Source organism: Zeus faber, assembly GCF_960531495.2.
Source record: "Zeus faber genome assembly, chromosome: 7".
NCBI lineage: Eukaryota > Metazoa > Chordata > Actinopteri > Zeiformes > Zeidae > Zeus > Zeus faber.
In genome coordinates, this window is record NC_137203.1 from 12,427,886 (window position 1) to 12,451,776 (window position 23,891).

A 23,891-nucleotide genomic window follows, 5' to 3' on the forward strand; every position below is an offset into this window, starting at 1 on the left:
TTCCCATCCCATTATCAACATCTCTGAGACTTCCCACGTTGCGGGACGTCTTCGCAGAAAGGTTGTAGTCTCCATACTTCTACACGCACGCACATGCGCACACACACACTACACATCCAGTGGCCCACAACGCCGCCTCGTGCACACGTATGCCCAAGTAAACAGCAAACCCCCGAGTCCTTAAGAGCAGAGCCTTTAAGTGTGTTTAAGCAAACAGCAGTAAGTCAGCGCTGTGAGACGCTCTCCTCCTCACCGAGCGTCTTTGACCGAGCGCCGCGACCGTCGTCCGAAGTCGGCTTCATTTTCACGCGCGGTGGAGCGCTGACAACTTCCCTGTAAAGTGATTCGACTTTTTAATGTATTCAGATCCCAGATTGCTTCGCTGCTCATCTCATCTTAGCGTTCCGCGTTCCACCCTCCACCACCACCACCCACCTTCTCCACCACCTCTTCCCTCCTCCTCCGCATCTTAACCACCCACTCACAGACGACTGTCAATTAACTCCAGGGGAAAAGACCCCACCTCCCCCTCCACCTTCCCCTCAGGATAGATGGATAAGGTGGAATGGCTCCTCTTCTCTGTCCTCCCTCCGATGGAGGAGGAGGAGGACATTGTAAACGACTTATGGCTGTTAATTGAGTAGGATAAAAGCTCAGAGGTGATGTGGAGCAGCATTGTGCAGATCCTCCCGTCCCCAAACGCGGATAATCCCCCCCGCCCGGCCCCCACCACGACACGACACGCCACGCACGATGGCGTGGGCGGCTGCGGCCGTGCACGGAATGCTGCACTCCAGCATCAAAAGGCTCCAATCAGCAGAAGTTTTCTGATATTAAACAGAACGACGGACGGAGTGAGCCAGAGGGAGGGAGTGCACAGCACAGAGAGAAGGGGGGATGTTTGAGGAAGAGAAAGAATGAAGAAAAGCAAGCGCGCACGCACGCACACACACGCACGCACGCAGGCAAGCACGCTTTCTTTTGGTATCAAAATGAGCACCCATGCTCCTGGTGCACTTTTAAACCCAAAAATAGTCAATTCAGAGGCCGGTCATCACAAGTATATTATAAAACACCGGCAGGCACACACACACACACGCACAGACACACACACACACACTAAACACTGTTGTTCAAATCAGTCGAGCTGTTAGAAACCACAGGACGCCCACAACCCCAACTCGCTCCGCCCCACTCAGCTCCACTCTGCTCCACTCCACTGCCCTGATTTGCAGTGAAACCTCTCTGACCACAACATTCTGCAGGCATATCTCAATAGAAAATATATGTTATAATATAAAACATAAATAAATAAAATCTATATATATATATATATATATATATAGTTTGTGTGTTCTTCAGGTTGAGGTGATTTAATTGTGGATTTCTGTTTTAAGTTGCCAAAGCACCACTGTGAAATAACACATTACATTGCACAGTATTGGTTTTGAATATTGAATATTAAACATTTCATTTTTTTTTTTTTTTGTAAATAAATAATAATTCTTATATATTGGCATGATGATTTTCTCCCTTCTCCTCTTCCGCAGCAGCAGTGCTGGCAGCTTTGTGGTCCAATATTAATCAGCCACCAGCAGAGAGAGACAGAGCGAGCAGGAGAGGAGTGAGAAGGAGGGGATGAGTGTGTGAGTGAGTGTGTGTGTGTGTGTGTGTGTCGGCGGATCAAACACTTCACTATTTCTCGCCGAAGCTGTGACTACACTGCCAAACAGCCGGCGACGCCATTATTTTGAGTGTTGCGCGAGTGTCTATCGGAAAAGCCAGGGGTTACGTGTTAAGGCATTTAAAATGAATAATAGAAAGACTTTATCGACTAAACTGTGCTTGGAAATCTGACAAGCAAAGTTGGTGAGAATAAAGAAATACTTCTTCCATTTACTGATTCACTGTTCCGTGCACTCCGTTGCTGAATTTAACTACTATTGAAGGTTGTTTAACAAGGTTTTTCTGCTCTTTTTGTGATGTTGTCGCTACGTTCTCTGTCCACGATGCCGGTTTATTTCCTCTGATGTGAGCTGTAAACAGCTGCTGTTTTCTATTAACGTTCCCTCCTCGGACCCGTTTTTATCTTTTATTACTCTATGTCCAAAAAGAGAAGGCTTGCGTCTCAGTGGACTTGTCTCTTCCAGCCAGAAGGTTATTTTCTGTTTTCCTTTGCTTTTTTTTTTAAGCCGCCACTTCCTCCTCCTGAGCTGGGAGATGGCAAAAGACGACGGCAAAACGGAAAAAAAACGTTATTTGGTTTTTTTTTTCCTTTTGTGTCTTTTTCACCTCATTTATTTAAGCCGTGTGTGTGTGTGTGTGTGTGTGTGTGTGTGTGTGTGTGTGTGCGTGCGTGCGTGCGTTTTATTTCCTTATCATTTGTTGTCGGATCCCTCTGTGTTGTGGAGAACATGGCATCAACAGAGTGGAGAGAGTGGAGAAAGAGGTGGAGGAGGCATCAAAACGTTCACATTGTGATGAAGAGGCTTCAAGGTTGTTCCTTCTCCAACACTCAACATCCACCGACGTGTCTTCCCACCAATAAACGCAGCATCCTCCTTCCTCCACCTTCACACCCCTCTCCTGCCTTCCCCTCAACCTTCACTATCGATACACCTCGTTGCTCCACCCACGTCGCTGGCGTCACCTCTGCCTTCGTCTTCACCGCTGCCTTCACTACCTCCACCACCGCCTGAATCTCCGCCTCCACCGACACCTGCATCCTCCGCCTCCACGAACACCTCTACCTCCACCACCTCCTTCTTTAACTACCTTCATCAAACTCCAGGCGCCGTCCTCCGCCTTCCATCGCCTCCGCCCTTTCCCTCCACTTCCACCACCTACCGACTTCCGCCGCAGAGCACTTTGAAATGAGCTCATGGGAACACAAAGCTCACACACACACACACACACACACACACACACACACACACACACACACACACACACACACACACACACACACACACACACACACACACACACAACCACAAAGCGCGCACACACACACACACACACACACACACACACACACACACACACACACACACACACTTTGGTCAAATGTCAGCCCAGTGCATGTTGGGAGGCTTCTCTCGCCAGACGCTGCTAAGTGTCCAGAGTTTTGTGTTTCCATCGACTGACGCTGACACGGCGCAAATATTTGTTTCCCCTTGTTAAATGAAGGTTAAATAAGTGCATCTTATATAAAGTGCTTTAATACATTCTCCTTCCTGTATAATATGATACTATATAATAACACCATATTTCATATAATATAGTGGATTTTTCAAAATATGGTTGAATATAATATTCGGTCCGCATGCAGCGCGGCACAGTGATGTTTGATTAGGATCATTCTCAGGAATAATTCACCGTCGCTGAGATGACGATCGATTATTCAACAAAGCAAACGCTCAAACGCAGTGAGAGATCAAAATCACTGCGTCGTAGTTGAGGAGCTTCAGAGGAAAAGCCCCTCAAATCTGCGGACAATCACACGACACAGAGGAAGAAGGAGAGAGAGAGGGAGAGAGAGAGAGAGAGAGAGAGGGAGAGAGAAGAAGCCGCCGATGCCGCGGAAGGAAACGCCGACTCCTCGTCGGGGATTTTTGATCTTCAGCTCTGATCTCCGCCCGGCGACCCGGCGGCTCCGCGCCGCGTTACTGGAAACCAGCCTTTCCGGCGCCACAGCGGGCGTTCTGCTCGGGTCCCAATCGCAGAATGCTCGGAAGTTTCGCCTCCACCCTGCTCGGCCGCCTCGATCAGGTTCCATCCGTAAGGGCCGCAGTTCTCTATCAGCACCGGCCTCAGGCCTCCGTGTTCTAATGCTCCTCCCCTCCCGACCCCGACCCCCGGCCCTCACGCAAACCCTACCGCTAACTCCAACCCCAACCCCGACCCCTGAGCCTGCGTCCACTGGCTCTAATTAACTGTCAAATTAACTTGATTAAGTCTCCGCTGGTTGAAGACTCCAGTGCTGTAGAGTCACTTTACAGACGAAAAAAAAATAAAAGTTGTGAAATATGTTTAAAGTGCGTTGCTGCACTGTTAAAAAGGGAAACGTCCATCGTGAAAGGGTTTATATCTAAGCGTCAATTAGAAAAAAAAATACAAAAACAATAAATACTTAAATACTTAAAAAGTATGTTAAAACACAAATAGACATCAAAACAGCCGAAAACACCCACAACGTAAAAAAGAAACATGAGAAACAGTTTTGCCAGTTGTGTGTTTAAATCTGAAATGTAAATTAAAAATACTCACGTTTGAGGTTTTTGAATGTGTTGTTTGAGGACAGGGTGAGTTGGACCGGGGGGGGGGGGGGGGGTCGTGTTTGAATGAACCTCGGGAAGAAGCCTCCGTGGTCCGCTGAGATCCGCTTGGTCTCTCCACACATTCCACCGCCGGCTTTAAAAATGGCGCTTTCCATTTAAACACACAGACCCCTTCGGACTCGTTGGCGCCGCGACGTCGGTGTCTGCGGAAAAGAAACCCCGGCGGGAAATCCCCCCCCGCCCAAATCATCTCCCTGAACCCAACTCTTCAGCCTGACGGGAGGAAGGAGCCGGGTCCCAAACCCTGTGGGAGGGGGGGCGAGGAAGGTTGTTCTTGTGCCAGGTAACGCCGTGTCATGATGATGATGATGCATCGACTCTTAGCGCTTTGCATCGTGCGCAACTCATTTCAGTGATAAATCGTGACGACAGCGTTCTGTCGGGTAAATCCTGTTTCATCACACATTGCTAATCCTAGGGCAGCACTAAAATACTCTTTTTCTCAAATTCAGGTATTTTCCTATAATAACCCAATGATTGATTTATTGATTGACATGGACGGATGGATGGATGGATGGATGCTCATTCTGAACTGCGGTAATGGGGAGTGGTTTGCCTGCTGTGAAAAGGCCTTAATATATCAATATATCTTATTCTATTCTATTCTAACTATTTCATTGGTGAAAGTAAAAATTCGCTGACTCAGGGTACACGACCAAAAGGAAAGAAAATAATAATAACAAAAATAGCAAAAAAATAATGATCCGTTCTTAAAAGAAAAGAAAGATAAAATGAAATAAATTAATCATAGTATTATAAAATAAAAAATATATAATGCATTATGAGTATTAATCCGTGTGTTACTTGCATTTATCTAACACATGGCAACATGGTTACCATAATAAGTCAAGGAAATAAGACAAGGTTTATTTATTTACATGCATGCAGAGGAACCCAGCTCTCTGCACGTTGTGTCTTTATTTCCCTGTATTCACCTTGCAGCAGCAGCGATAAGGAGCATTGTAGTGTTATAGAATAAAGCGATAAGAGGCTGTTGCAGCCTTTAAAAAAACCCTTATCTGCTTCCCTTTGGAGCTACTGCTTATCACTGATTCCATTCCAGACATTTCAGAGGATTAGAGAAGATTGAACGTCAGATTCTCATCCCATCCTTTTAAATAATATAGTTTTAGGAGCACTATGATAACATTGACTTCTTGGCTTAAAGCTATAGGTAAAAGAGCTAATGGAGCTTTAATTCGGCTCTTCGCCTTGAAATTCATTAAATGGGGATTTAAGGTCATAATGATGTTAAACCAAATTGGGTTTTTTTTTTAATCGAATTGATCAACTGTTGTGAGACAAAAGTTGAGGAACTGCTTTGACCTCAGACGTCTGTAAGACAGAAAACCGTATAAAAGGACAAAGATACGAAAGCAAAAAAATGCAGTTGGTTCACTTTCATTTGGTTAAAAAAAATAAAAAATAAAAAATAATAAAAAAATCAAACAGTAAGATGAATTGGAAAAACGACCCAATTCCAAATGTATTAAAATGAAAAACAAACTACTCACTGAGGTCGAGGTGGATTTATTCAGGGTAATGTTGCTGAATGGATCCTCACTGCAACTAATCGGTGAGAATACCAGCACACGTACGATGCAGGAACGGGAACATATTTTTATATTTCTGACTTAAAAAAAAAATTGCATAAAGGTTAAATTTCCTGACATTTCAAGCTGCTTTTTGCTTGCTTTGAAAAACATTTCGAGGGTGCCCATGAAAAGCTCTGTCACCGGATGCTGTGAAAAAACCTTTCAGAAAAATTCTGAAAAAAAAAAATTAAAAAAATTAAATAAAAAAATCTGAATTTGGAAAAAAAATAAAAAAAAAAAAATCTGAATTTATAAAAAAATCTGAATTTGCAAGGGAGGGATTCCAAAGATGCTTCCACGGGTCAGAAGAACCAAGAATCCGTGAGCAGAATCAGTTCTAGGTGAGTTTTTCTAATACGCCGATCAAATTCAACGGAATTGGCTGACTCAGCGCTTCCTCCTCAAAGCAACCGGAAGAAATTTGGACGATATTCTTCCGGGTTATAAAGGTCTTTCAAGATCTTCGTCATCCAGATTTTCGGATTTCAACAGCCTGAAGTACGATATTTGTTTTAAGGCAGCGGCGCCAAAATGAGCACATTGCAAACGGTCTGCTGCTACCGAGTAAATAAAGGAATCACCCGAAATGAAGGATCACTGGTCCATACTGGGTAATGTTAGTTCAAAAAGTAAAAAAAAAAAAAGAAAGCCCCAGGAAATCGATCCGGCCGCCCGAACGCCGACCCTCCTGGTTCCGAACCAAGCTCCAAATTCTTCCAATTCCTCTCATTTTTGAGACATCTTCTTTTTCCTTTGACTCTCGAGCGCCGCTTCCGCAACTTAACAGCAATTTGATAGATAGAAGAAAGAAAGGAAGCCACTTAAAAGTTCAATGCCAAAGTCAATACACTCATCTGGCGCACTCTGTCGCAGCCGGGCGCGAGGCTCTTCAGCCGCCCGCTGCCTTCCTCCGTTCTTATCGGTTGTAGAGAGCGACGGTGGATTGTGAAATGTGACGGGACCGGACAGCGTTGGACTGTCGCTGAATCTCACGTTTCTTGGTAATGAATGGAGGGTTGAACGTTAAACCCGCGCGCACATGCTGTCGGTTTATAATTTGGGGATTTTTAACCGAATAAAAAGGTCGCCAGAAAGCCAGAGGCTGGAAATATCTACGCAAATGAATGCCAGGATCTGACGCCGGGACAAAACAGTTTAAAGCTGAAGGAACAAAATAGCGGGAGAATATAAAGCTGTTTGCAGTAAAATGTTAAATGATCTTATTTAACACAAAGGCCAAAATGATTGATTTCTGTGCTGAAAGACTATAAATAATTGCATATACATACATATATCCTTCATATATAACAACCCTGAGCCTAAACCATTAAAACCACCTCTGAAGCGCCTTGGCACGTGGAAATAATTCTAATGCTTTTCAGAGGTTGCAGCCGCTAATTAACTAAAAAGTTGTTAATTAAAAAACTCATTGACGTCGTCTCTAATCCATTCGAATCTTCAGTCTCCTCACAGGCATCGCTAGAAAAACAAAGTGATGAGAGATACGTTCGTGCACGAACCATTATCTGCCTGTGATGGACAGACAGAGTTGGTGTGATTTTTGGTGTGTGTGTGAGCGCGGGAGTGTGTGTTGGTGTGTGTGTGTGTTGTGGTGTGAGTGCGGGAGTGTGTGTGTGTGTGTGTTGTCGTGTGAGTGCCAGAGTGTGTGTGTGTGTGTGTGTGTGTGTGTGAGAGTGAAGGGTCAGGTGGGCTCAACACATAGATGAAAAGACAGGTGAGATAAACACACACACCATGTGGGGCGAGGGAGACAATGGTATTATGGGATGGCCCTTATTCCTTTTTGAGAAAGAGCGCGATATATAGCGGCATATGCATTTACTTATGACTTAATTCTTCTTCACCCATAAGTTTTTAGTGGTAAAATACAAAACATTTTGTTTTCTATTTGAATCAATATCATTTTGTATTTATATATTTTTCAATTGTATGCAAACTTTTTTTTTAGTTTATCTTCACTTATCTGCATATATGTATTTTTTTAACTGCAATATAAGTTTTTTTTCTGTTTTAATTTTACGTTATTGTATTATCTTATAAGATATATAATATATAAATGCAAACACATATACAGTATAAATACACACACACACAAATATATACACATATACACACATATACAGTACACGGACACGGTATATATATGTATATATATATACACACACACGTATATATATATATATACATACAGTACATAAATACATATACATACATATATATGAATATACACCGATCAACCACAACATTAAAACCACTGACAGGTGAAGTGAATAACACTGATCATCTCGTTCCACTGGCACCTGTCAAGGGCTGGGATATATCAGGCAGCAAGTGAACAGTCAGTTCTTGAAGTTGATGTGTTGGAAGCAGGAAAAATGGTCAAGCGTAAGGATCTGAGCCACTTTGACAAGAGCCAAACCGTGATGGCTGGACGACTGGGTCAGAGCATCTCCAAAACGATAGGTCTTCTGGGGTGTTCCTGGTATGCAGTGGTTAGTACCTACCAAAAGTGGTTCAAGGAAGGACAACCTGTAAACCGGCGACAGGGTCCAAAGCTCCTTGATGTGTGTGGGGAGTGAAGTCTAGTCCGCCTGGTCCGATCCCACAGAAGAGCTACTGCAGCAAAAATTGGTGAAAAAGTTAATGCTGCTATGATAGAAAGGTGTCAGAACACACAGTGCATCACAGCTTGCTGCGTATGGGGCTGTGTAGCCACAGACCGGTCAGAGTGTCCATGCTGACCCCTGTCCACCACCCAAAGCACCTACAATGGACACATGAGCGTCACAACTGGACCATGGAGCAATGGAAGAAGCTGTTTTGGTGGCACAAGGGGGACTTACAAAATATTAGGCAGGTGGTTTTAATGGTGTGTGTGTGTGCGCGCGTGATTTTGAAATGTGTATATTGTATATACTGCAACACGTACAATTTTCTATATTAATTTTAGATCAGATTTAAAATGTAGGTTCCCGCATGAATGTAAATAAAGTCCTTTGCATTGAACTGAAAATAAAGAAGACAGTGAGATGGAGAAAGAGTTCGCAGAGGTGCACTGCACTCCTATACACTCCCATTGCTTGTTCCCTCCACATCCCCGAGTGCATATTTCAAACACAATGACTCGGGAGCATCGAGTGGAGTCCAGTGCCCTTTGCTTTCACTCCATTATGTTGCTCGGAACACAGACCGGACCAAAGGTAAACTCTTCTCCCGAGCCACTCACTTTTCACTCTTGTTGCTTTGTGGCCCTCTGCGTCAATTTCTGGAGTGACACAAATGATTATCATCCTTGATATTATCATTATCATCCTTGATATTATCATTATCATCCTTGATATGATCACTATCATCCTTGATATTATCATTATCATCCTTGATATTATCATTATCATCCTTGATATTATCACTATCATCCTTGATATTATTATCATCCTTGATATTATCATTATCATCCTTGATATGATCACTATCATCCTTGATATGATCACGATCATCCTTGATATTTATTATTATCATCCTTGTCGTAATATGTTGGCGACCTAACCTTGATATTATTAATAGAAATGCTAATCGTGACATAGAATTCAGATACGATTTCTAGTGCCAATTTGCTAATCATAGGGGGCTATGGGATACTTTTGCAATACATGAATACATACTTACTTTCGCATTAAGTTACAGCACAATACAGATGATCACAATATCATCAAAATCTTTCCTGTTTGGAATTCTGGTTTGAATTTCTCAACTTGTGACCGTAATGTGGTCTCTGCGTTCCCTCATGCATTTTGTTCCGCACCATGTTGTTTAGTCCCAGTGACGCAAGGTCGGATATTCCCAGATCTTTACATTTATTACAAGTTTTTATCTCCACTGAGCCCGGGCCCTAATGACCCAACATCCATGGAATCCATACGGAGCCATGAGATCCATCGGGCCTCTGATCAATGCTAATGGGGTAGAAAGAATTGGAGTAAAGAAGATTAAATGCTGCTGTTTTTCTTTTTCCCATCCAAATGTTCAACCTGGGATGAAAACAAACAAACATTAATCAGCGGTGCAAAGCATACAATCAGTGGGTGAGGTCATCCAATTCCATTTACCATAAAAAGTGATATTCTTGGTTAATGACAGTCGATATTCCAAAATGAACCGCGATGGCAAGTTTTTTTTCCAGGGCACTCATTAGCATTGGCAACCACTGCGCTTGACATTATATTAATAATCCCCACAGGGGTAAACTACTCCAGTGAAGCATACAAGTTATGGATTAGAGCTAATCCGCTGCTTCTACCCTGTAATACATTTAAGAGACAAGGCTGGGCCTGCAAATACCAGTGGCTGCAAATCTTATCTGGTTCTAATGAAAAGAACAGCACTGACAGTATCTATAATGAAAGAAAAGCGGGGGAGAGAAAGTGCAGGAAAATAAGAGTCTTGGAGGGTGGGATTGGATTGTCGCAGGAGGAGGAACGGGGAGGTGGGCTGGGGTTGGAGTGAATAGGGGAGTAGATTCCCAAGTTTATTCATTCTTTTGGAAATGGAGCAGAAACGTGGAAACAGATACTTGCCGTTACTTCCCCAGCTCCGCAGCGGCATGCTAATTCTGCTTAATGTACCATCGATTATACACAAAGCATTAGCAGGGATAGATGTGGTGGAATAGCTATTTACAGGTGATTTATTACCTCTGCAAGAGGAGGTTGCCAATACCCGGCATGTCTGTCTGCAAACATTTCTTGGAAGTGAACACACTTTTATCAAACCTCAACAGGTTTAGAAAAACCAAAATACCAGTAGAGCTTCACAAGGACTAAGTGTTTTTTTAGAGTGATGCTGCGTTAAATGGGTTTGCCCACCGGGCCGCCTGTGGGTATATTTACCTTTAATATAGAACAGCAAGCCAAGTTATAATGACTTTAATTTGCCCCGTGCAAATGCAATTTGTCCAACTTTATTACCATATGCTGGCTTTGAAATAGCCGAGGTGCAAAATAAATGTATTATTCATCATCTTAAAGCAACCTAATGATGCAATATATGACATTTGATAAGATGCAGGAAGTACTCTTTGACATGACATAAAAAATAGCACCACCGAGGGCCTTCCAAAGAACACATAACGAATAGTTTGGAATACGAATGTAACTGGGCTTGGCCGCCCAAAAAAAATGTCCTTGCAGCAATCAGCAGGTATTAATAATCCAAAACAGAAGCAGAGCATTTTGGCTGAGTAATGCATTTTATTGAAGGCCTTGAAAAATGCAACAAGGATTTAATTCCTGGTGAAACTTGAAAACCAAACATCTAATTCAAATTCATCCTTTCTACATGCTGTGCTCTAAACGCCCGTCCAAGTCGTGTTCTCACCGATAGAAAACAAATACAGAAACCCTCTATCGCTGTACTTAAAAATACGTCAAAGTAAAAGCAAATGGTTTTATTATTTTTTTCCATTTTTTTTTTCTTCTAGTTTTAAGGATATATAAGGCTTAAAGAATAAGGCCTTGATTTAAACTGCTACCTAACTATCACAGTGTCAAAGGAGCAAGTTGCGGCAAAGGATCATCTCCTTCACCCAAGTGGCTGCTTAAGCGAGTGAAGGAATACCATTAATACCATTAAATACATAAGTTCTGTAGGTGACAACAAGAAGTTTGTTTCTTTGAATTAAAACATGGAAAGGTCCCATTCACACATCGTCTTTTTTGACAATTTGTGTATTATTTCCAGCACGTCCAATCTTGAATGTTCCAATGTTTAATCGTGTGTTGTTTTAAATTCTCATCATAGACTTCCCAAACTTACGTGAATTAATGTTTCTTAGAAAACGTGTTGTAAAAAAAAAAAAAAGAAGGAAAAAAGGCGTGTAATCAAAACGTCACAATGTTAAGTCAAACCACGGCAGCCAAAGCGATGGCGGGGGCAGCGGTGCGGGTGCGGTCACACGGAGCTTTATTTATAGTTGTTCTGTCATCGTTTGCAGGGAAGCCTCGGCGCTCTGCCGCTTTTTAAGAAGCCACTCCTGTTCCAATTGCCAACGTGGCGCGAGGTGACGGCATTTTGTGTCACTTTTGTCGTGGCCCGAGCCGCCCACGCGGCCCGCTCGCATCTTATTTGTGGCGCTGACTCCGTGTTGTGACAAAGGGCGCCGCCAAACGAAAGGCTCCACGATTGAAACCAAACCAAAAACACACACACGGGGCCTCGGCGCCCAAAGTCGCACGACACCGCCGCCCCGCCCCTGTAACACGGAGACGTTTAAAAACAAGTAAAAGTTTTTGGTTATTAAAGTGCTCCGAGACACCGTGGATTAGCAGCAATATATATCTCTATCTATCAAACGTGAGTTTGGCGCACGTCTACATCAACCACTCCGCGCGGAACGCGGCGGATGAATCCTCCTCCGGAACAACATGATAAAAAGGGTCTGGTTTCTCAGTAGTCGCTTGACGAAGCCGTTAACACAAAAAAAAAAAAAAAATTTTTTTAAAAGGAAATAAAATAAACAGAAAAAATAAAAACAAACTAAAAATGAAAAACGTCGCCATGCGGAATTATCGCTCATTCTTTACATACATACAAAATTACATATCTTCTGTGTTTCTTTTTCTTCTCTTTTTTAAGAATATAACTCTGTAAACACTGCTTTAGGTCCTTCGGGTTGAGTTCATCCACATTTTGCTACAATCTGTAATCTGTTTTATTACTGTGTTGTTTTTGTTTTCTCCATAGAAAATAGTCCAAGGCTCATAACTCTGGTACCTGCAGATAATATATACCTTTTTTTGTTTGTTTTTTTTGCTGTATCGCCCGACTCCCCCCACCCGTCTACGCTCCCTCGTTTCCTTCTGCCGTCCCTCCAACAGTCTACCGTTTTTAATCTACAGGGGAAGAAAGGAGGAGAAGAATGGAAGCTCGAGTACAGTGGTGGCTCTACGTGGGTGCTTTTAAAAAAATATGTCACAATAGTGATATTTAAGTATTTGAGGAAAATAAATGCAGGGTCATTTGGGGGGGGGTGGGTTTAGGGGTGTAGCAGTGGGTCGTAGATGTGGATATGTCGGGATATAGATAAGGCTTGGTTAAGGTAAAGGTTGGGGGGGGGGGGTGTCGTTTGGAGGTCAAAGACGGGGGCCTTTAGGTGATGGTGTGCTTGCTTCAGAGGCCCCGCAGGAACTCCTGAAGCTGTCGGACAATCTCCGTATCCACCGTCTCCATCAGGGCCCCGAAGCCCTGGTCGCCCATCAGCGCCTGCTGGGCCTTGAGCTTCTCGTAGACAAAGTCCTGGAGGGAGACGCTGTGCACCGGGTCTTCCAGGGCCAGCTTCGGTAAGGACAGACAGAGGAGGAGGGGGGGAAAAAAGGGGGGTGGGGGGTGTGGGGGGGGAAAGGTGGGCGATTAGGAGGGCGGTTGAAGCAGCTTCTAATTGTTTTGACAAAGCTTCTAATATCGACGGCTTTCCCCTCCGGGGGAGGGCCACACGCGGGCGGTGCGGAGGCTAGATGCGGTGCGGAGCCTGGATCTGGACGAGTCCACCGGGGCGACCCAGGTCTGCCCCCCGGGCACGCATCACGTCTCTTTAAAACACTCCGTTCCGGTCCGTTGGCACTCGGGGGGACGAAGTCCCCCGGGGTCCAATAGGGTTCGCGTCCGAATTTCGGGACCCGTGAAGACCTTCGGAAGGGGAGTTCAGACGGGCCCCACCGTGACTAATAAACACGGCGGTCAAGATCCGGAGCTGAGGTGGCGAAAAATAACAACAGTTGGAGGAGCCGCTACGCATGACGCAAGCGGCAGGAAAAAAAAAAAAAAGACAAACCAAACGAATACACAACGTGGGAAAAACACGACAACGGGCACTGAGTCGTTTTTTTTAACGCCTCCACTACCCTTACTTCAGTCACGACAGCTCAATTCCCCTGAACCCATTTTACCACTGTTTTAAACTTGATTACAGCACTTACAAACACTTTGGGTACCAGAGAGCAGAACGAGCAGTTATTTCTCAGTGTTGCAGCTGACGCGGGCGCACCCCGGGGAAAATGTTTCATCAGTGGTGGCTGCCATTCGCCTCGCCTGGGGCTCAGTAATGGCTGGACAAAGCCTGCCAGCGAGATGAGGGAGCAGGGAGCCGGACATTTGTGAGGTCCTTTATTTTGACTTTCAACAGAAAATGGCTTTGAGAGCTGCAGTAGGTAAATGAAATGAGCGAGATGCATGGATGGTGCATGCTCTTCATTGACTTTTACGGGAGGGTGTGCGCACGGTTAGGTTTTGGATCTCCCGCTGTGATCCGCTCGGGGCGAAAATGTGCTTTCTTTTCACCCCGCACATTAATTATTACTATTATTTTTGGGTTGTTCGCAGCCAGCCTCTGCCCTTACTGTATATGACGCAGGCCACAAAAACAATGCAGACACCGCTTGGTTCCAATCCCTCAATCGCCATCACCCACACAAACTTCAAGTTGCGCACGCACGCACACGGCTACTGGACAATTGGCGGGGTGTGTATAGAACTTGACATGGGGTGTATAGTTAGGGGGGAGGTTATATAGTACCATACACTCTAAATAGAGCAGAATGTGGCTATGAACCTGTATTCGTGGTATGCATCCTCCACCACACACAGGTGCAGGTTCACTCATACACCAATACAGTCACGTGCAAGTGCCCTCTCTTGGTCCCTTTGAGAGCCATAACACAGAGGCAATTGTCGCTCTGTTACCAATTACTGGAGCGTTCACTAGCTGTTCTAATTAATCCATTCTCATTATGGCACGACTGAACAGAGAGGGAATTGATAAGTGGCTTAATATAAAAGTCGTTCTGTCAGTCATTCACATCAGGCAATCATTCAACGGGAAAAACCAATACCAGCATTTGGTAAGATTAGGCTGGATGCATGTACATAGGTAGACACCGGCGTAGGCTGAGCTCAGTTTGTTGTTTGCCCAACGGGGATCGTGCACAATTAAAGCAGTTACGCCAGAGTCGACTTTGAGGCATTTCATATCTGCCGTGTTAGGACAGGAAACACAGGCAGACAAATTAAATATGAGACAATAACCCAACACACTGCAGTACACAATCCATCAGAACAACATAACAATTCACTTTATTAATTATTAAGTGTGTGTGTGTGTGTGTGTGTGTGTGTGTGTGTGTGTGTGTGTGTGTGTGTGTGTGTGTGCGCGTGCTGCGGCAGGCTTCGAGGTTTGAGCTTTGTTTCCTAATCACACATGATCCTTCCTTAAGAACCGGGCGGCTTAGTGAAATATTAATGACACACTTGTGTGTACATCCCAATTAATATTACATATTTGGTCGGGCTTAGTCGGAATACGGAACACAGGCAATAAGGAGAGCGTTGGAAAAGCCTCGGCAAAAACAGCTATCCAGGATTAATTAAGAGGGAACCAACACAATGTAGATCTTCCGCCAGACAGCATTATGTGGGAATAAACGCCTGTGTGAGCGCTCCCATGGACGTGCGCGAACAACGGTGTAAGAAAACTGGACGGCGTTGTAGTAATAAAGAGATAGAGAACAACAAGAAAACAGCAGATGAGGAGGACAGATACAGACACTGTGAGCCCAGATAAGGGCCAATATGCTCAGGACAGCAGCCGCGGGGGCTGATATAGTTGATTAAACACGGTTGAAAGGTGCAACACGTCCCTAAAAACAGTCATTATGAACCGGTGTTACTTTAGCAGGCAGAGACAAACACGAGATTGGAGAGAGGGATCCCCCCCCCGTAACTTTCCATTCACACCCAGCAGATGAGCAATTATAACAGGTTTTTTTTGTGTGAATCTAAATGAGATAAACAGCTTCAACTGACAACGTCACATCAACCAGGACGGTTTCAGTACATGTCCAGCATGAGGAATGTGAGCCGACTTATTTTCCCGGAGGCTGAAGCCTAATTAGCCTATATATATATATATATATATATATATATATTTTATTTTTTTTACAAAACACAGCTGGGAAATTATTGACAGGCAATCTTTTTTTGTAAATTAATACAATTCCCAGACTCCGCCTGTCTGGAACTGAGTTTTGAGTCAAATTCCCCGACCCAGAGGGACCCTGTAAAACCCTTTCTGAAAGGGGAGAAGAAAATGAGGTAGGGGAGCAAAAATAACTAAGATTGTGGCATCGTAGCGGACCAGTTCGAAGAGACTGAAAGGGGGAGAGAGAGAGAGAGGAGGGGGGGGGGTGTGTAAGACAGTACATATAAAGGAGCTATAGAGATTTATAGAGAGCAGGAGAACCAATAACTTAGTGGCTGTCCACAGTGGAGGGACGTCGGCGGGAAAGGGGAGGAGTAAAGTGAGATGGAGTGAGAGAGAGGAAACACACGCACGCACGCACGCACGCACGCACGCACACACACACACACACACACACACACACACACACACACACACACACACACACACACACACACACACACACACACACACACACACACACACACACACACACACACACGAGGAGGACTAGTACCTTCAACACTGCTGTTCACTTTCGCCGGCACTTGAGTTGACACACTTGCAGTAGCACAGAGAAAATAAAAGTCTCAATTTTCTTGTGATTAAATATGGGATTACTAGCTGTGCCACCGCTGGACTAACAGCACAAAAGAAACAGCGTGGGGCGGTTTAGAAATCTTTCTCCGAATTCTCTTTCCTCCCATTTGAGGGCTCCGCCTCATTGCCTCGCCAGTCTCTCCCTCGCCGTCCACACTTTTTGGGCACCCAATTTTATAAATACTTCTATAATAATAATGCTTACAATTATGATCATTATAATAATAAGAGGAGAGGAAGAAGGAACAATGACAATAATTAACAACAAAATAGCTCTCTGTTCATAATGTGCCTAACAAATTAGAAGAAGAGCTTTAAAAACACTATAACATGAGAATAAATTGGGGGAAAAAAAAAGGCTTTCTTCAAAGTTGTGAAAAAGACGGAAAAAAATCCCAAACACTCAATCAATGTATTTGCATTATGCATGTGCGACGCTTCACGCTGTCCCCGGTGTTGGTGGAAGAAGCTGCATTCCGACAACCAGTTTCTAACTGAGTTTCACTGATTGAACCATTGTTTCTGTCCCACATGACGCATGTGATCGATGCTTTATCTGAGTGAGTGCCGACACACACACACACACACACACACACACACACACACACACACACACACACACACACACACACACACACACACACACACACACACACACACACACACACACACACACACACACACACACACACCCCCAGCACTGTAGATTCCGGCGCTGTGAGATGATGGCTGAGGATTCCACTGCAGGCACTTAATCTCATCAAGATATTTATGACACACCGTCAATAGACAGTGCAGGAGCCAGGGTGCTACAACAGCAAGAGAAGGTGCTCGGAATCCTAAGTCGTCAAAGCCGCATTATGATGCACATCGTCGACCTGCTAACAGCGCGAGGGTCGGGAACGGTGATCTGGGACATTTTAGCATAAAATGGGATGTCGATTAAGTGCCCGACCGGAATGAAACCGATGTCCTGAAGATACAATCCTTCGTTGGAAGTTAATCATACTTTACATCATATTGAATTCCATGAGTGAGCGAGGAAACCTGAGTGCGCAGTATTACGATGCCGGCAATGTGCTCGAGCAGAGCTTGTATAGCTCAAATAGTTTTCACAGGCCTTTGTCAGCTTGTAGCAGAGAGAATTTAAGAGTGATGGTGTCGACGCAAGCTAAGAAAACACCATCGCCTTTTAATCGACCCCTAATAACCCAAACGATCAATGAAGCAAATCAAACAAAAAACAATTCATGAGTAAAGACTTAAACACTTTGAACTCAACTTACATTTTATAGATAATAAATACAAATGTGAAAAACTTTGCTGACACCGAGCCATTAGCACACAGCTCGGATGAGTTATGTGTAGGATATATAATGATGAAGATGATTTACAGGGACGGTGCAGAGCTCCGTAAGTGGTGCAGAACGGCATAAGTAACAGTGTTAATAATGAATGTTTGACAAAATGTCTCATGACTCATCAGTATTTCTTTACTTCTCCCGGCTGAATTTGCCTCATTTTATCTGCTCAGATGCTGGACAGGTGCCATAATTTGGGCGAATGACATTCTTAAAAGGTTAATCAGGAGAAATGAGTGGCGAGAAATGAGATATTCAAGTGAATGGTTGAGGAAAGCGTAGAGCGGGTTATGACCAGTATTAGCTGGAAGAGACTTTGCAAAGAGAGCACCGTCCATGTCGTGTGTACTTTTTTGACGTTGGTATTGGCTGTGGACAGCAATGCCATTTGGCAAAGATATAGACTTGTACTACTGTACAAAGCAATTTCAGGTGCACAAGTACAAACATATTTTACCAGCATTTTAGCAATCAAGCTCAGTCCTAGCAGTGCAGATGAGAGCCACTGAGATATCTAGCACCTCTGTATGAAGTACGACACATAACTTGCTTGTTGTAGCCGTGGCCAATGACCCATCATGAAGTCCTGCTGTAGGATGCAAACCGGACTCACACAGCTCTGCAACAGTTGCTCCCAGACAAACCGGTTCTTTCTCCACAGACTGGAAAGTTCAGTGTATCGCAACATTCCGTGTTTCAAGATTTTTCTTCTCTCTCTAACCTCCAAACCAACCATCCAAAACATGTCAAGGCTAAGTTACCCCTGCGGATCAAACTTTCGAGCACACAGCCAGCTCAACTCAAACACGATTAACACGGAAGCTGTATCCGCTGGAAGGCTGGAAGGTAAGTCCGCCCCCCTGCAATAACAACTTTTAAGTTTAATCAAATGAGTCACATTTATAGGTTAAGCTAGACAAAGCCTTCCAGCTCAAAAGCAACACTTGTTAATTCATGTTTTCCTAGCCTAGCGGTGCCGGATACGCAGACAGCTTTGCTACCTTGGGTGTAGATTAATTCACATGCAGCGAGTGTATTCCGTCTGAGGTTAGTAGAGAATGACTTTAATGGCTGGTTTAACCTCACACCCTGCAGTTACACAAGCACTGTTGACCTCAAATTGTACCTTGTGTCTCGATAACAGTGAGATGGGGTGTGTCCCTCCTGTGTTGGTACCGTCGTCGTGGTTCCAATTTCATTTGTTTTTAATTATTAATTCTGTTTGCTACCAAGGCACATAGGATGCCTTTCTAGAGACCTCTGCAACCACAGCAACTAAAGATACAACCTTTAGCAACAGCAACTAATGGAGTTGGACCTGGATATAGGTCAATCATGTAGAAGTGCTTCCTCAGTGCTACAGATATCAGTTATCACCTTGATAGATATTAGGACTGGCCACCAACAGGTGTATGAGCAACTGCACGAAGAAACAGAATCATTAACTGAGCCAACATAATTTGTTTGTCTTTTCATACACTTGCACTGCGAGACTAGCCTGGGAAGCAGATCATGTTTCATTTTCTCTGCAGGATACGTCTAGCCACCCTCCCATTCAAACAGATTTCCACCCGAATCACAACCGTTTATCTATGGGGCGGGTCTGATACGATGACGATACAGAGGGGGGCCGTTGACGCACCTAACCAAGATGGCTGCTGCTGCTGTGGAACGTTCTGCTGAATCTGCCATTGCGACAGTATGAAACAAACTGGACGATATATTTTCTCTAAAAAGCTTCTGTTGATAAAAAAGATGCGTTTGCCGTGCTTCCCACGGGATTTGGTAAAAGTTTAACTTACCAACACACTCGCTCAGTGTTACACTTTTTTTTTTCTCTGACTGGTTGTAGGTCTATCCGATGCTCTGATTGGTTATAGGTCTATCCGATGCTCTGATAGGTTGTGCGTCTATCCGATGCTCCGATTGGTTGTGGGTCTATCCGATGCTCTGATAGGTTGTAGGTCTATCCGATGCTCTGATTGGTTGTAGGTCTATCCGATGCGCTGATTGGTTGTAGGTCTATCCGATGCTCTGATTGGTTGTAGGTCTATCCGATGCTCTGATTGGTTGTAGGTCTATCCAATTGCGTCGAGTTGGTAACGCCCCTTGGAAATCAAAATTGAAGGAGAGAGTCCAGACTATAACGCATTTGCAAATTGGTGGGGCGATACCAGGGTACCGCGAGACGGCTCCTCATTGAGTGTAAAGAGCTTCATCAGGCTTTTAAAGAGGTGCCATAAAACTACAGCTATTATTTCTATGTTATTATTGTTGAGATGTGAATTCAAAATTACTTTCTGCCCTCCCTGCATTAGTCTCGGAAGCATATAAACCGTGTGCAGGTTGCGATAATTTATCCGAAACTATTGGAGAGCCGTAAAAGCACTCATCCAGAACAAATCCAATCTTTTGAAGGAACAATAAAAAAAAAAAAACAGCAACACACTTATTTCCCGCAATTGAGATATGCAGAGTGAGGGATTATGTGGTAATAAATCGGCTGCTGCGCTGCCATCCTTGTGGAGTGGCAGAAAAAGTGTTTGCCTTTAATGGTGTTTATCTTGCTTTAGGAAGAGCTTGGCTGCCTTAACCGAGCCGGCAGAAACGTCCATCAGCTTTTAATATACGTTTTTGTGTGTCATGTGCTGGGCCAGTTAATGGGATTCCTATGCATGCGAGCCAAGGTTAGCAAGGGTCAGCTGATGTCAGCGGTGGAGCAACAGCCGAATGAGGAAACAGCCAGGTGTTTGGGCTGCGGCTGGAAGATGAAAAAGCAGAGCAATCGGGGCTTGTGTGGGTGTATGACGCAAAGAGATAAAGAAAGGTAATGTAGGGATAGGGGAGGAGCAGAGGTGAGACGATGCACAGAAGAAGAAGAGAGAAGGGCTTTGCTCCGTGGGAAAGTGGCGGGTGAGTTTGGCTGGGATGCAACACCCTGCCGGGAAGAGAGGGGGGACAAAAAAAAAAAAGCGGCTGTAGCAGGGAGATGAAGGGAGAGCACAGTAGTAGAGAGCAGCATGGATGGAGACAGATTGAGCACCCAACTCAATGGGGCACAGGGCTGAACTATTCCTGTCAGGGCTTAACACAGGGGAAGGGGGGAAAAAAAGATGGAAGCAATGGAGGGTTGAAAAGGAGGGAAATGGGGTGATGATAAAAAGGGATGGAGGGAAAGTGACACGTCTCCCTGCTGTGGCCCACTGATAAAGAACCGATGGCCCCTCCTGCCCAGGAGAGGTAAAAGGGGATAAACAAGAGAAAAGAGAGGGGAGAGGGGCCGAAGGGCTTGGCAGCAACCTTGTGGTGTTATGAATGAAAGAGTAAAAGTAAGAAAAAAAAAAAAAGGGAGATACACAGCAGAGAAACTGTACAGTGTGTATTTACGTCGCCGTGCTGATCTGAGGTTGATAACAGTGAAGTATGTATGCATGGTTATGCAAGCGGTGAACAAGAATGAGGAGCATTAAATGTGGTGTTATAAGTCTTGTAAGTGTGGTGTTGTAAATATACGTGTGTGTGGCGTGCTTATGCAAGCATACGTGCGAGTACAAGGATGTGCGTGAAATGGAAATTATGCAAATTAGTGAAAGTATTTGTGTATGTATGCTGTAGGTGGCAGGCTTTGCTCGCCTGGTGAGGACACGTCTACAGTACATCCTGGTCTGTCACCTAATCCTATCACTCCAGGCTCCGTCCCAGACGACCCATGTACTCATTTATTAGTAATCATTGACCAGGGAATCTGGAAAAGTCCAACGGCCTGTTGCAATTCAAAACAGAATGTCTCGGTTCAACCCCTTGGTGGGATATGACACCGAAAAAATAGATGAACATAAACATGTTTTGCCGAACATTTTTGGCAGTGGACATATAAAAGCATGTGCAGTTTCCTGACGAGACTCTGGCTCTAGCCACGGTGAGAGGCATAGGCCACCGGAAAGAAGGAAAGAAAGCGACAGCCCCGATACACTTAACATTATCAGCTTTACCTTGAAGCATCAGGAGGAAAGGCAGCCTCAAAGTGTCATTTGCAATTTTACACTCAATCAGATACAGAGAAGTACATCCTCTCACACACCAAAATAAACACTTTGTATGGGAATCTATGTAACAATTCAGAGCATCCCTCTAAATGTAAATGACTTTCAGTAATTTCATCCAAAATACATGGGCTTCGCTCTAAAAACGGCATTCATTGGGAAGAAAGCAAAGGCATAAGAAAAAGGCGTGGACGCACTTGGATAGTATTCCGTATTAAATATTTGTTAGAAATAACAAACACAGAAAAACAGCTACAATACAATAAAACCGCAGAACAAAACAAATAGTCCACAATCAATAATTTATTAGCGCACGCACGCACGCACGCACGCACGCACGCACACACACACACACACACACACACACACACACACACACACACACACACACACACACACACACACACACACACACACACACACACACACACACACACACACACACACACACAAACCAGGTCAATTCTGCTCCTCAAACGTAGCAGCATACACACATTGTCATTATCTTGGGCATGCTTCAACATGAGTGTCTTTCCCCTTCAATATTTTATTTTTGTGTTGGCCTAATATGAGTTGACCTCCCACGAAACACTCAGGGGCGAATTCACTAAATCGGCACAAATAACATAAAAAGCAGGCGTCTAACTCACGAAGGACCCGCAAACGGTGAAATGCACCGCTAACTGCGCTGCCGTCCAAGTCGCGTCTCGGTGCGCCGGTGCTATTTGCACGACTTGAAATTAGGTATTATTCGTACATTTGGCACAAAATAGGCCCCTTTCTATGTAAATGAGCCTCGTTGCAAAAAAGTCCAATCCACAAACACTGGCGCTAATAGCCACACGCGGTTATAGTGAAATTATTACCATCTGCACAGAGTTGGTGATAATTGTGCAGAGGCCACAAAATACATTTAAGAAAAGGCAGCAGTGTGCAACTGTCTTCATAGAGCTCGTGCAACTGAGGCACGTTTGGAGGTCACACCCAGATTTTCCAGCGATCCGTAAATAATATTTTGACATTATTATTATAAGGTGTTCATCCTGCAGGGATGGAACCTTATTGTTGTTGTTCGGATTTTTATTATCAGCATTATATCTTTTCGGGCTAAAACTGTCCGGAACAGTGTCGTTAGAACCCGAGGCATCGCCGACATCTCGTGGTTCAAGTTTCATCCAAATCGACACACATACGGAGCAGGAATTAGTGGGAAAAAAAACGACAAAATTTGACCGGAAGAACGCCAACGCTCGGAAACTTCCGGTCGGGCGGTGCAGCGAGATGAGTTTGTGGAGTAAGACGCTTTTTGACATCATCATCCAATTCCTTATGAATGTGCAGGTTGTAGATCCCAACGTCGTGCGTGGTGGGTGGTGGTTAGAGGTTACAAACTTACGCGTGTGTAACTGTCTGTTTACTGTCTCACCTGGTTGACTTAGTTGGGCTCTTCGACTGATATTTTATCTCTTTGGTCTTTTTGTAAATGAAGACATTCCGATCGGATCCAACCCCGTGTTAGACGCGCCGTAGTGTTCCTCCTTACTTCGCGGGATTCGAGGAAGTCATAACATACTGTACAAAATGTGCGAGTCCGTGTTGAGTTTCATATTCTCGGAATGAATCGGAAAAATAGTTCCCTGAAAACCGTAAATGATCACGGAAAATACGTCGACCTTTTTCGGGTTTTGTGGAATCGTAACCCATCGGAAAACTTGGACACGACAAAACATTCATCCACAGAAAGTCGTTACCACGTCGAGTCGAGTCCCCCCTGCCCCGGACTGTGGAAGTGCATGATGCGTTTTATGTACTCGTATGTACGCGTCAAAACTAGGACCCGGAGAGTTGTAATTACTCACCAAAGAGGGATTTTCGGATTTCATGCAACCGTGACTCCTGGGAAAATTTAATCCACAGAAAGGCGT

General features: G+C 44.3%; 1 protein-coding gene across 1 annotated transcript in view; it reads right to left on the minus strand.

The window, feature by feature from the left end:
* Nucleotides 1-11,192: 11,192 nt before the first annotated feature.
* ipo11 (importin 11) overlaps nucleotides 11,193-23,891 on the minus strand; it is a 168,637-nt gene continuing 155,938 nt past the window's right edge. The window contains exon 29 of the mRNA XM_080003867.1: nucleotides 11,193-13,285. Within this exon, the coding sequence (XP_079859993.1) occupies nucleotides 13,121-13,285 (165 nt within the window). The 3' untranslated portion in view covers nucleotides 11,193-13,120. The remainder of the gene's footprint in view (nucleotides 13,286-23,891) is intronic.